Below are 15,253 nucleotides of genomic sequence, written 5' to 3' on the forward strand. Positions count from 1 at the left end.
CATTGCGACACCTATTTGTGGAACAAGGATCAAGCTTCGATTCGCAATCCAAACCTGTAAATGGAACTTTACATACACATTTATAGCCATTTACTTTATCAATACAGGTGCCACCATTTGCACAGGGCATATTAACGCAGTCATCAATGTTAGTTTCACACTTATATCCTGTATAACCAGGCATACATTGGCACTTAAAGTAGTTTAATTCATCAATACAAAGTCCACCATGTTGGCAAGGGTTTGAACTACATTCGTCAATATCAATTTCGCATCGCTTACCAGTATAGCCAGGCGGACAATAACATATAAATTCATTTACGCCGTCTTCACATCTTCCATCGTTTGTGCATGGATTCGATGCACACTCATCAACATCACTTAAACATCTTGGATCAAAGAAGCCACGTGGACACTCGCATTTATATCCGTTTACCAAATCCATACACACGCCACTGTTAGCACACGGGTTCGAAGCACATTCATTTATATTAATTTCGCAATGTACTCCTGTAAATCCGGGAACACAGTTACAAGTGTACATATTGATCCCGTCAATACAAGTAGCTCCATTGTTGCAAGGATTGCTATGACATTCATTTACATTTATTTCACAGTTTTTACCGGATGTACCAGCCAAACACTGGCATATATACGATCCTATGCGATCTATGCAATGTCCACCGTACTGACAAGGATTCGATTCACATTCATTTATTTGAGTTTGACAAAGATAGCCTGTATAACCTGGATCACAAACACATTCAAAAGAATTGTCTCCATCGATGCATTTTCCACGGTGACATGGATTAGAGTCGCAATCATTGATATTTATTTCACATGATAGTCCTGTATAGCCGGGTGGACAATTGCATGTATATCCCGCAATAGAGTCACGACAAATGCCATTGTTTCGACATGGTTGAGATTGACAATCATCGATATTTATTTGACAACGTGGTCCAGTAAAACCAAGTGCACAAGAACATTTAAAACCGTTAATCATGTCACGACAATTACCATCATTTAAGCAGGGAGAGGATTGACATTCATTGATATCAATTTCACATTGCGTGCCAGTGAAACCAGGCATACAAACACATCGAAAAGTTCCTGGGTCATCTAAACAACTTCCTTCATTTTGGCACGGGTGTGATTCACATTCATTTATGTTGGTTTCACATCGTGGACCAGTGAAACCTTGCGAACAGTTACACATAAATGAACCTGGAGTATTAACACATACACCATTGTGTTCGCAGGGTGAACCCTGATCACACTCATCAATATCTTCAGAACAATCTACTCCCTTAAATCCTGTTGCACATGAGCACGTATATGAACCATTTATTGGGCTCGTATCACAAATAGCATCAGAATGACATGGATTAGAAGTGCATGCATCATCTAAGTGGCACAATAAACCAGTTTTTCCAGGTGTACAGCGACAATAAAATGAACCAACCCCATCAATACAAGTAGCTCCATTAAAACAGGCGGCGGCAACACAATCATCAATATTCTTACTACAATCTGTACCTTCCCAACCATTTACGCATATGCAAGAATACGATCCGTAAGTGTTAGTACAAGTTGCACCATTTTGACAAACTGATGGCCTATAATAAATATAACAACATTAATTTAAAGTTCCCATATTTACAGTTGTAATTTACCTTAAAGCACATTCATCTACATCGGTTTCGCATAATTCGCCTGTAAACTGTGCTGGGCAACTGCAACGATAAGAATTGATTCCGTCAACACAAGTGCCACCATTTTGACATAAATTTCCTGGACAATCATCAATATTTTCTTCACAATTCTTTCCTTGATAACCTTATTAAGAAATAATTAAAAATGTCTTTAAGATAAATTTTAAAATAATTCAAATATATTTTAAGATAATAGATACATATAATATAGGAACACAAAACAATTGTATATTTATCTCTTTTTCATTTAAATCCTATAAATCCTATATGTACATATAATACAGAGATTTTGTAATAAATTATTTATCAACATACATGTATATATATTGGTTTATATATATAGTTAATTTTTTTTTAAATTCATGTGGTTAATATAATATTTTTATGTTATTATAATTGTTTTTATAATATAATGTAGCGAAAGAAGATCAGTATAAAAAATTCGAGAGAAGAGAGAATAGAAATATTAATATATAAAAACTAAACCGGCTTTCGACAGCGAGTCTCGTTCGATAATAACTGGATTTTCAAACAAAAGTATATGCTCGAAGCTCAGTAAAATAATGCGATTGACCAAGTATATGAGAAAATAGAAGAAATGTTTATTCAAAATTAACTCATACATATGCCGCTACATTAACCAGAAAAAGCTTAACGATATCGAGAAAACGTAAACAAACCAAGCATTTAGTTATATAAAGCAGATAACAACAACCATATTTTAATATTCTTTCCCACGGTCTCGTATCTTTGGTTCGACTACACTACATCAGTAACTTAAGCTTGTTGTTCGTTCATTGCGCTTTATTTCGCTTTGTGTTATACTATAAAAATTCAAAATAAAAAAAATGATAAAATAACCGAGCATAGCAATAAACCGATCTGTGTCTCACGTCTCACTTCACTAACATAAGGTTTCCCCGCATCCATGACTTGTAAGGTGCGCTAGTTTAATTTAAGCCTTGCCTGGTATTTTTCATGTATATTATTCCATTTCAAAGGTATATGTGACTATACATACGTACACACGTACATGCATACCTACATACATACATACTACATGAAAACATCCATTGAAACGTATGGCAGATAATATGTATACTTAAATAAAATTTTAAATTGTATTTGCTCTGACATTTTTACATGTAGTATATATTTTGCTGTCATCAAAATAAATCATTGAAATGTGTGGTATACAAACATTTTTACACATACAACAAAACCGACAGTGCATTTTAGTCTAAATTTGCATTTTATACATGTGTGTATGTATGTATGTACAAAAAATGGCATAATTGTGAAGGGACGTTAAAAAAAAAATAAAAAAAAAACTATCTGCACATAAATATTCTCGTATATATGCAATAGTTTTTTGATCATGCACTTTTTCACTTTTTTATATCAAATTAAATAGCTTTGCATAATTTATAAAGCTTCAAAATAGTGCAGAAAAATAATAATAATATTATATTAGAAGAAAAAAAGCTTCTAATTTTTAGGTAATTGATTTTTATGTACGTAACATTTAGGACAGATAGTCTTTGACTGCTACACATGTTTAAATGAGTTGTCGACGCAGTTCAGTAATTCCCTAATCTGGGTTCCCGGTCGTAGGGATATTTTCGGCAATTGCAAAGCAGACGTACTAGCCATACAGGGTGCTTTAGGAAACCACTCGGAACACCTTAACAATAACAATCTGGGCGCATCGTTGATAACATGCAAATTGGTGTTGAGCTCAAACAGTGTCGAACTTTTTAATAAAAGATGACAAGACTCAACGATATGCAGGCATTTGTATGCAATTTGACCACACACTAATAAAAGAAAATCAATCTCTGTCATCGATATGCACCGTACAGATATCTTCATTACTTTTCTATAACTTCTAAAAAACGTATAAGGTATTAAATTCACGCATTAGTCTTCAAAATTGCATCAAATAAATTTGATGCCACAAACAAAACCGTCTTTTACATGCATGTGTCTACTTTGACTATTGGCCATAACTCTTCTACGGGCGTTTTTACTATTTAGATACTGAACTTAAAATAATATTATTTTCTCACGATATGTATTAGCTAATTCTACAACAATTCTCGAACAGCAAAATTGTTTAATTCACGTGATAAAATGATATCAACCACAATCATCGATCGTAGTATCTTATGTTTTCTTTCTAACTTTTTAAAATTAAAAAAACCTATGGGGAGCGTTTTCAGAATAAATCGAGTTACAAGGTGTCAAAGGATACAGACAATCGAATTTCCAATAACTAGAACTAAATAGTGCAACAGGGTTTATAGAGCAAATTATACACAATTACTCGATGTCTTCGTCTTCATAAGTCGAACCTTTAGATTGTGTGTCGACTATTATAAGTTCCCGCCATATTAATATTGCTAGTAAGTTTTAGTAGACTAGGTGCAATCTATCTATCTATCAATCTATCTTGCATTGTTTTTTTGTAATCGATCTCTGAACTGTTTGAACTCTGAACTGATTTGATAATGTAGTGCAATAAAGTAAAATTATGCACTAAATTTTTTAAATTGTGTTTATTGTTAATAATTTATTTTAAAAAATTATAAATATAATGTCTAATCAGGTCATGCATTTTTTTTCACTTCATAATGAATCAAAAATTCATTTATAATAAAAATTTGCAATATTATAAGGTATTTGTTTTAATATTTTTACACATACATATACATATACAAGTGTGCTATATATTAAATATTACCATATGCATATAAAAAAATTCATTTTCAAATATTTAACTTACCAGACGGACATTTACATTCATATTTAAGGGAATTACTAGATAAACATGAACCTCCGTTTAGACACGGCGAAGGCGTACAAGGAATATATTTTGATTCACAATTTTTGCCAGTGTATCCGCTAGGGCACATACACCTATAAAAAAAAAAATAAAATTCATAATTTAGATAGGTATATATATTAAATTGAAGTTGCGCTGCCCTCTGCTATAAAAAGTTAATTTTTTTTATACTACAAAAACAATATTTTAAATTAATTTTAAGTTATATTCGGAAAACATCTTACTGATAAGATCCATGAGTGTTTAAGCAAGTTCCTCCATGCTTGCAAGGGTTTGCTTTGCATTCCTCAATATCTTCAGAGCAGGTATGGCCTTTAAAACCTTTTGGGCATAAGCATTTAAAACTACTGCCTTTTCCTGAAGAAGTGCACGTAGCTCCATTACGACACGGTTGGGTGGCACACAGATTTTGTACTTCGCAATGTTCGCCTAAAACAATTTCATTAAATAATGACACATTATTTACTTATATAGAGGTTTATTATTTTCTATTTAATATTGAGTTATTAAGGAATAATATGGTTTATTCTTGAAAAACAGTGTTTTTTATCAAAAGTGTGTTAAACGAATTTTTCATGTTTTTTTTTTATTGATGGAATCTGCGGTAATATTGGGTTTTGTGGGCCAACAACTTGCTCTTCACAACCATCTTTAAACGACTTACATTCATGAGTATACCACTCATGAACTCTACCACGGAAAAACAATCGTTACCAAAGACGCTTCCATTCATTAACAGTATGTATATGTATCTAACTAGCAATTGATGGATTTTTTTTTTTTCCGAAACCATTTCTTTGTATGTAGTTTAGTATATATTCTGAGATTTTGTACCACCGGGTGGTATCATGTTTTTTTTTCGTTTGTTAGATGCTCGGACGTCTCTATATTTAAATATGTAATTGACTAAAACTTTAATATCTTTCTCACTAATAGGTATTAAAGTATATTAATACTAGTATATTTTTACTATTGAAATGTCGTTAGTATGTGGGCAGCATGATATCAGATTAACCAATTATATCTATTCTAGAAATAGCGTTAAAAAAATCAGTTGGATCCTTTTGTAACTGGCTTAAAACAACATATTCGTTTAATTTTTTATTTGAAATGCTGCGGAGATTAATAGCGAATATAATATGTTCTTCAAGAGTGGGTTATTCGCATTACATTACCGATTTGGTACCCAATGATTTATTTTTGTTTTGAAACATTAAGAAAAAAATGCGTGGCGAGCGTTTTTATATGTCCGAACAGGACGGCCGTTGATACATTCAAAACCCTAGTGTTAGAGATACCAACATCAGATTGGCAAAACTGTTTCGAAAATTGTTTTAATAGATTATAAAAATGTATTGATCATCATGAGGATATTTTTCGAAAAAGAATAAATAAAACCATTTTCAATGATTAAACAATGTGTTTTAATTGTGGTGCGCAAGACTTAAAAGGCAGCCCTTGTATTCATATATTCGTAGTTCTATTAGTATTGTCGTCTCTGGTTGCGATATTTTGAAACATAAAAATTCGCCGAATAGACTAATGCAAGACTTGGTAAATAAGCACAAACTAAACATCATAGCAGCTTGGTATCACTGTTAAGGGTGCAACATTTCGTATGTTGATTAAACAGTGTTTTTTGGTCAGGAAAAATACTGTTAAATCCAAACAAACAGCACCTTGATATCCCTCGTAGAGAATCTGTACCAGGAAATCAACTTAGTTAATTGACAAGCTGAATTTAAACGCACGCATACAAACACCTACAACGATGCAGGGTCTTATAGGTCGTCTACAATTGGCAGTTGTTGTAGAAAATAAAAAAAAAAACTCCACGAAAGACTAGTTTTGAAATGCCATAGCGTGAAGTCAATGAATTAGGCATTGAATTGCTTTCCCCAGCAATTGCTGGTTCTTTTGCACCAGGGAAAGCAATATGTATTGTTATTATACAAGGACAAATTGTATAATATAAAATAAGACAAAAAAGTAATAGAACCGTGATAATAAGGGAATCACTTTTGAAGGTGATCATGCCTTCATCAAAGCACCTAATTGCATATGTCTTGTTTTAAAAAAAAAAAGGTCCGTCCTTTAAACTTTAAATATATAACGCTACCGTTAACATTTCCCTTTAATACAGGGTATTATTATCCAATGAATTCACCTTGCCAGGCAAAACGGACGCGTATGACCATTGAGAATATCAAATAACAAACTAGTCTTGTATCTATCAGGTGGACAGGATACTGCCCACCACAACATGCGATATTATTCGAAAGCTGCTGAATCAACTGATGAACATGTGAGAAGCAGCACAATAGCTACCTCCAATAGCTGTTTCCAAGAGCGCGAATTTTCGCAACCTAACGATATCAATTGTAGAATCGCCGAGGGATGCAGTAGCTCATTGCCAATCGAGTGAGGGAACGCGAATATAACAGCCTATAACCGCTTAAAGAGGTGTGAAACTAAGAAGCTTCAAGTGAAAATTAAAATATAACTAACCCAGGTGGCGATGGACGCTTTTATCAATCCGAATAGAACACTTCTAGGTTTTCACTCGAGAAGGTTGCAAACACATAGAGAGCCTTAATTGCTTGGAAGACTTTTGTGACGCTTAAAATAGCTTAAAACTAAAATTCGTCCAGACTTAAGATTCGTAGATATAAGCATTCAAGTATTTTTATATAATGTGATCTGTGTTACTTTTAAATATTCTAAAGTTTTCTTAAAAAAATGCATTCTTTTGCATGAAAAAATTTAACTCACTCCTATGAATAGTTCATAAAATCTTACCTGTATAACCATTTGAACAAGAACAAGAATACTCTTCAAGAGTTTTTAAATTGCACGTCCCTCCATTGTGACATGGAGAAGAATCGCAAGCGTTAGGAACTTTTATTTCACACAGTGATTCCGTAAAACCAATTGGACAAATGCAGGATATACCTAGACGATCGTTCCGATATGAAGGTTGGCACGTTCCACTGTTCTGGCAACGAAGGTGGCCTGTAAAGCAGGGATTTGGATCTTCGCAATAATCTCCAACGAATCTTGAACTGCAACTAAAAAAGTACATAAATTATTAATAATTGTCTTGTTTTTTATATATAATACATTAAAAAAATATATTTAAAAATATATATCTCAGTGCGGCGTTGTAGCGCAATACCATAAAAGATTGCCATAAAAGATTTATGACAATTTAAAAAACTTCAAAAACTTCATATTCCAGTTCAATACAGCATTTCACATCGGAATGAAACGGAAATTGCTGGAAATTTCTAGACCTAAATATTGACATTTTAATTGGTTTAGCTGCTATAGCTAAAAATGTATAGATGAAAAGTGTTTTTTATGGGACTCTTACAAAAATATTTAAAATTTTTTTTTTTTTAATTCATGTTAAACGCTGTTTTAAAACAAGTAAAATGCTTCTGGCTTAACATAAAAATGGAATAAAAATTTCAGAAGTTATTCGCCATATTCCATATTTGCACAAAATAGTGGTTTTGAACAAATCAGAAAAATTATTTCTTCTGAACAAATTTTATTTAAAAATTAAATATTAATATTATTAAATGTTAATATACTGCATTTTATATAAGTGCAATACATTGCATATGCAGTTTCGGACGTGAAACTGCATTTTTGAATAAGTATTTATATATTATAATGAGGCATATGAGTGTAGGATTTGTTTCTCTTATAATTGTCTAACAATAATCTCCCAACATGCAGAGATATCCTGAAGAAGGTGATCTTTCACCTTTTTCATCACTTTCTGTACCGAGATTTGAAGGAAAAAGTTCACATGAGAGTGTAAGAAATGCATTTTTAGAGACATCGTTATCTCAAGAACTTTGTAATTTTCGAGTTCTATGGAAAAGTTCCTCATAGGAAATATAAGTTACGTATCTTTGGAAATTTTTGGCTCTGAACTAGTGTTATCTTATTCTAATTTATTTATTAGAAATTAAAATTCAATGGGTCAACGACGTGTTAACTTTATTAATTGATGTGCACGTAAATGAAAATATGTAGTTAATTCTTGATAATAATTTTGTATTACAATTGAAACTTTATTTTGGTCGTCAATTGTTAATTGTATTTATTCCAAAGTTTCAAGAATTTCAGGTACATACCTACTCACTGCCTTCATCATAATAAATTGTGTGTGTGATAAAGCGTTGAGGCATGTTTGTCCATTAAACTGAACACACACTCAGGAGCATTGCAACCCTGATGTTCTATATTTACAACTTTTAAACCATATCCTCTTTTATAATTGCCAATTTTTAAATCAATCAGTTTTTCTAGTGCACGTAATAAAAATAGCAATTTGAAGACCTCATTTTGTAATACTCAACATTATATCAATGATTTTAAATCCACTCCCTAATCAATATTGGATCGGGTAGTAAACAGGATTGAATTGCTGTCGAGAGGTAGAAGAGTTGATAACTATACTAGTGTGTGGAATTAATTGATTTGATTGATATTACGTTATTCGAATTTAATTAAGACTGTGTTCTGATTTTGAATTGTTGTAAATTGCTAAAAAGATGTGTACAACATTTTCAAATAATTTTTTTTTGCTGAAACACTTGAGCTAATTGGTCCAAAATTAAATGTTTCCCATACATAGAAAAGTTTCTGCTCAATTATTCCGATCTCAAATATCGTGACTCTGGTACACGATACTCTTCCTATCTTTCTGGCCCACATATAAAATGTTTGAAAACAGGTTTATAAAATTTTTTAACTTGAAACTGCCGTTCATTCCGATATTTGTTTATTTTTTTTATTTTACATTGTGACCGAAAAGTTTTCGGGAAATTTTAAATAAAACGCAAAACTCTTAACCTTCATCAATATTTATTTTATCTCCTTCAAAATATGCTCCATTAGAAGCGATACACAAATGCCAACGTTTCTTCCAATCATAAACATTTCTTATAGGCGCTTTCCGGTATGGCTTTGAGTTCCCTCTGCGAATTCTGTTTTACGTCTTCTATGGATTCAAAACGCGTTCCTCTGAGTGGTAATTTGAGGTTGGGAAACAGGAAAAAGTCACACGGTGCAAGATCAGGTGAATACGGTGGCTGTTCGATGGTATTTATTGAATGTTTGGCCTTAAAATCGTTGATAATGTTGAACAAATTGAGGTGAATCGGAACAAGCCGGGCGTTGACACGTCGCATACACAAATTGTCCACCAAAATCAAACGAGCCATCTCACGACCGATGCCTAGCTCTCGTGCTATCTCTCTAACACTCACATGAGGATTTTTGAACACGATTTCCTTTGCCTTTTCAATGTTTTCGTCGGTGGTAGAGGTCGAAGGTCGTCCAGAACGCGGCATGTCTTCGACGGTCGTACGACAGTCCTGAAAGGCTTTGTACCACTCATAAACTTGAGTTTTCGATAAAACTGATTCCCCATAAGCCTTTTGTAGCATTCGCAACGATTCTGCACACGAAATTTCGTTCGAAAAACAAAATTTGATGCAAACTCTTTGTTCAATATTTTTTTCCATTGTTTTTTTCGCAACGCACTACTGAGGTGAACTGGTTTCAACAGCTGCCGTAAACGAACTGTCCTGACAGATCGGCAGCTCATTTTTGCATAGTAATTAAGGACAGTGCTGCAAACTACATAACAACTTAAAATATCGAAAAATATACAGCGCGCGAATTTTAAATGAGAATTTCCGAAAACCTTTCGGTCACAATGTACTTATAAAGAATGATATTTCAGGATTTTGTACAAACGCAGTATAAAGATTAAACGACAAAATCGTATTTATAATGAATTAAATAGCATTTAGTCCAAAAAGGAAAGCCCTTACTTCTATGTGAACACTTTTTCTTGCGGAATTTTAAAATAAAATATCGTATATTGGGATCAGAAAGTAGGAATCTTAGGGTGAAAAATATCTGATTATAAATTTTCGTGAAAGTAGCGGTATTTGAATTTTTTTACTCTCAGTTTTTTAATGCACTAACAGAAAAACAATGGGCCTATTTACACTATCATGAACGTAACATGAACATGAACTTGAAAACCGGTTACCGATAGATGAGAGAGGGAAGCGAGTGTGATGTGAGTTTAAGAATTTCACGCAAAGAAATTTACTGCGTTTCTTCAGCTTGACACGCATACATATGCAGTGTAACAACCGACAGTTGTCGTCAAGTTCATCTCACGTTCATGATAGTGTAAATAAGCCCAATAGAAGAAAAAATACTTGTTTATAAATATAAATATGACATACAAAAAATATCTATTAAAGCATTTTTCTATCAGATTAATACACTCATTGTATAAATATGAACATTGCTTGTGACAAAGTTTGTAAATTCTTTCATACTCTCTTTACTCTTTTATAATCAAGTGATAAATGCTGATATGTAGAATATTTGGAAGTTGGGCAACTTCTGAGAAACTTATAGGCATATATACGAAAGTCTTTTTGAGTCACGTTACTTTTCATGTGGCAGGCAAAAGAGAATGCTGTCCAGTTTTCAGCTAAAATAGGCATGGCCAACTTTAAGGACCAATAAATGAAAATTATTTTTTATATTACTAAAATACTAAAATTACTATTACTAAAATATATTAGTGATTTGAAGTGTATTTCATAATATTATTTTAACTCGTTGCTCTCACGACACTAAAGTAAAATTTTACTTTAGTTTTCAATAAAAAAAAGTTTATTAAAAACAAAAAACAGATTATGAAGCCAATAAGCAATATCCCTCATAATTTCTTATGGCATTTTAGAATAATTTAAAGCTAAATTTTAAGTTACTTTATTTTGTAGTAAGAAAATAAATATTTAATTAAACATATATATATATACTAGCTGACCCGGCGAACGTTGTTTCCCCTTGCAATTAATTTTCCTGGCTCAGCTGAGTTATAATATTTGTTGTTATTCAACTTAACCTTTAATGCGAAAATTATTTTGAATTGACTTTTTCTTTTGAACTACAAAAAGTCCACATGCATTACTTATGTTACAAATATTTTCATGTTATTTCAAATCCTTATAAGCACTAAATTTTAAATGAAAAAAAAATATCAATGGATATTGCAAAGCGTCCTAAGAGCGATGACTGTCTGCAATCGTATGCATTATGTTATCTCTACGTTGTATTCGTATATCTCGACGTTCAAATGCGTCGCCAACCATAACAACTGAAACTTCATTAATAGTCGGTGCATTATATCGGCCTGTGTGCTGCCCAGATGGTACTTTGTCTGCTTTGATGACGATTGTATAGTTGTCGTTTAGCAGTCTGTTTGAAACAGTATTGAACAACTGGTTGTGATTTTTTAAAAACGGTTCTAAAATACCCAGAATTTCTTGCTCCTCCATCTGCTCGATATGGTTGTACTGGCAACGTGCGTTTATTTGCTGCTTCTCATCACCCATGAAGTAGATTTGCAGAAATTTGGGATCATTATTGGGCATCGGCATTAAAGAACCAATTTGGTGATACACTTGGCCCTGAATCTTAAGCGTTAATTGAAAATTGCGACCAATCTCATTCTGAACGATTTTTGTTGTTCCAAATGATGTCATTTGAAAGCACGAATTGAATTTGCGAATTTTACGAAAAAACAATTTAGATTGAGATGTAGCTCCAGCCAATAGTGCTTTCAATGGTTCTGGCGGCAAATTCAATGGTGGCAATACAACTTTTCCAGATGCGCAGCAGAAACCGGCCGATTTACCTTTGTATTTGAGTGCATGACAGTGTTGGCACTGTTTGTTCATAGCACCGATTACAATTCGTGAATGTGACGAATAGTCGATATCCGACTCATATGTTATTCATATTGTTTTTTATTGTACGTTATTTATATCTTTATATATATAATTCTTCTTTTTTGTGTGTGTTCAAGTGAATTCAAGGATGGTTTAGATTCACAATTTGGTCCACTGGATAACGTTTTTTTAATTATACAGTTTTTTGGTATCCATATACATTTATATTAGACATTAAAAAGTTATTCATTCTTACTTTGATTTGTTTAAAAAGTTTAAACTCTAAAATGAATCGTTCAGCTATCCTGTTGAATTTTTGAATTCGCTGGAATACCAGGAATACCAACACATAACTTAAGATTAAAAATTGGCTCACCTATAATTATGCTGCGGAATTTAAATGCACTCAAGCTATGCAACGGCAATTTTACGATTCATTTTAGAGATTTTAAACTTTTTAAACAAATCAAAGTAAGCATGAATAAATTTTAAATTTTTAATAGTAATGTATATGGATACCAAAAAATAAAAAATTAATTAAAAAGACATTATCCAGTGGACCAAATTGTGAATCTAAACCTTCCTTGAATCCACTTGAACACACACAAAAAATTTCATTAAAATCGGTTCAGCCGTTTAGGAGAAGTTCACTGTCAACACACGTACAGAAGAATTATATATATAAGATATATATATATATATATATATATTCTAATTAGTTTATATGTAAAAGATGTTTATTTGATGTTATTTATATAAACGGTTTGGTACTTGCAACGTTCCTAAAACTTTCATTGACTCTGATTTTTAGTGAAGTGAAGTTTCGAGACGTTACTGTTTAAGTATGTTTTATATTAACTTACTTGCAATATGATAATCCGTTACTCTTTTTTATACAGGTTCCTCCATTTTTACATCCAACTTGCAAACAAGTTCCAGCTGCATAAAAGAAAAATATACAAATTAGTAAATGATGCAAATTTATTAAAATTTTAACATTAAATATTTTATTTCTTAGCTTTTGTTTGTATGAATTAAATATTTAAAAAAAAAACGTAATAATTGGCACATCCATTAATAAATAAAATAAAAATTGGTATTCACTTTATATCTATCTAGCGTTTCACATTATATCTACGTGCGTATAAATATTGTAAAAAAAAAGCATATGAAAGAGGTACATTTTTATTACTTTCCAAGATACATATTACAAAAGAAAAGTCTATCCAAAAAAAAGCGATCTTAAATAATCCCCAATATCTTTAAAACCCTCTAAAGCCTAATATATCTTTATTCTTAAAGCAAAATTCCTCAATAAAACAGGTTAAAGTGCCGTTTGACAAACAAGATGAGTACCGCCTTTACCTCTTAGCGTTTATTTAATAGTACCAAAATATAGCTTAAAAAACAACATCAAAAGCACTTAACAGATATTTGACCAATGAAACATTGCTAAACCTAAGTTCCATATAAATAAATGTGATTTGCTTTAAAAAAAATCAATGTTTAAGTCATGGGGTAACTCCAAAAGGGGTCAGGATAAGCTAATCCTGACAATGTTATACTATACTATGAATTAAATTTAAATTAATTCAAATAGTCAAAATTAATTATTTGACTAAAATTAAATTTAAAGTCGCTTTTGTTTTTTATTTCTTTATGATTTTAACCTTTATTTCAATCGTGTTTTTTTTTGTATATTCCTATACGTATTTCGGCAAATTCGCTTTTGCCTTCATCAGGAGAAATCCTTATATTTAAAATAAATAAAAAATAAATATTTAATATTTTATTTTTGGAAAGAACTTAACCAAAATTTTATGTCGATCTGTAAATCTTTGCTCACAAGACATTTGAAATTGCATTTTTTACCAATGAAAAAAAAAAAAACGTTCTAAGCAATTAAATCTATTTAAGAAAAAAATTTTTTTAAAGCTATGGAAATTTATACCGAAGTGCTGGAGTAAACACGGTTTTCCGGTATCCGGTATGAATAACTAACCTATTGGCTAGGTTTAGCTCCATATAACTCACGACTACTAACATCTCACAACTAAAAATCCATTTTTCATTTCCGTGCGATTACATTTTGAAAAAAATAGTACTTAACTAATCTATCAACAAATAATATAGAACAATTCAGTTTAGGATACCAACGCAGCAATAATATACAACGATTTTATCAACATATACAAGCAGGTTATTATAACCAGGACTACTCCACATTAAAAATTCTTCAGAGAGCAAAATATCGCTCCGTGGTATTGATTAGTGCCCGTGGTACATAAGAGGAGTAGATATTCATAGAGATCTGAGAGTCGATTCAGTCGAAAAATACATTAAAGATCGTGCACTGAAACTGTTCAACATAATTGACAGTCACAATAACCCAACACTCACCAACCTAAAAGCACAGCGAATCCTGATAAACACAGACAGATACAAAGACATTAGATTCATCATTTTCTAAAAGACCCGTTATAAGGTGATAAATCACCAACTCTTGAATAGAAAAAAAGTCTTATTTTTTATTTTAAAAATCTTTTGTCTTGAAATTATATTTGAATTAAACTTGAACCTTTTCAATAAATTTTATGCTTGTGATTGATCTATTGTATATTCTACTAAATACACAGCTGTATTATAATTGTATATCAACTATTATAAGAAGATAATTCAGTTCATAACCTCCTCACACACTAACTAACCTTGTCAGACATTTATTTACTACAAAAGTAGGGATCTGGTTTAAATTGTTCCGTAATTTTCCCTTCTGTCCGGAAAACTGTTCGTAATTTTTAATGAAAAATATTAAATAGACAATGAATATACAGTTTTAAATTAGTCAAACTAATTCTTATTCTTATATGGACGCTGTTAAGAATACTACTTGTTTACTTGCTTGTTTCTAA

General features: G+C 31.7%; 1 protein-coding gene across 1 annotated transcript in view; it reads right to left on the minus strand.

The window, feature by feature from the left end:
* LOC119667231 (neurogenic locus Notch protein-like) overlaps window positions 1-14,413 on the minus strand; it is a 14,684-nt gene extending 271 nt beyond the window's left edge. The window contains exons 1-7 of the mRNA XM_038076521.1: window positions 14,386-14,413; window positions 13,205-13,280; window positions 7,360-7,628; window positions 4,785-4,989; window positions 4,501-4,634; window positions 1,677-1,839; window positions 7-1,619 (exon numbers count right to left, since the gene is read on the minus strand). Coding sequence (XP_037932449.1) covers window positions 7-1,619; window positions 1,677-1,839; window positions 4,501-4,634; window positions 4,785-4,989; window positions 7,360-7,628; window positions 13,205-13,280; window positions 14,386-14,413 — 2,488 coding nt within the window. The remainder of the gene's footprint in view (window positions 1-6; window positions 1,620-1,676; window positions 1,840-4,500; window positions 4,635-4,784; window positions 4,990-7,359; window positions 7,629-13,204; window positions 13,281-14,385) is intronic.
* Between the last annotated feature and the right edge of the window lie 840 nt (window positions 14,414-15,253).

Source organism: Teleopsis dalmanni, chromosome 1 (assembly GCF_002237135.1).
Source record: "Teleopsis dalmanni isolate 2A chromosome 1, ASM223713v2, whole genome shotgun sequence".
Classification (NCBI taxonomy): domain Eukaryota; kingdom Metazoa; phylum Arthropoda; class Insecta; order Diptera; family Diopsidae; genus Teleopsis; species Teleopsis dalmanni.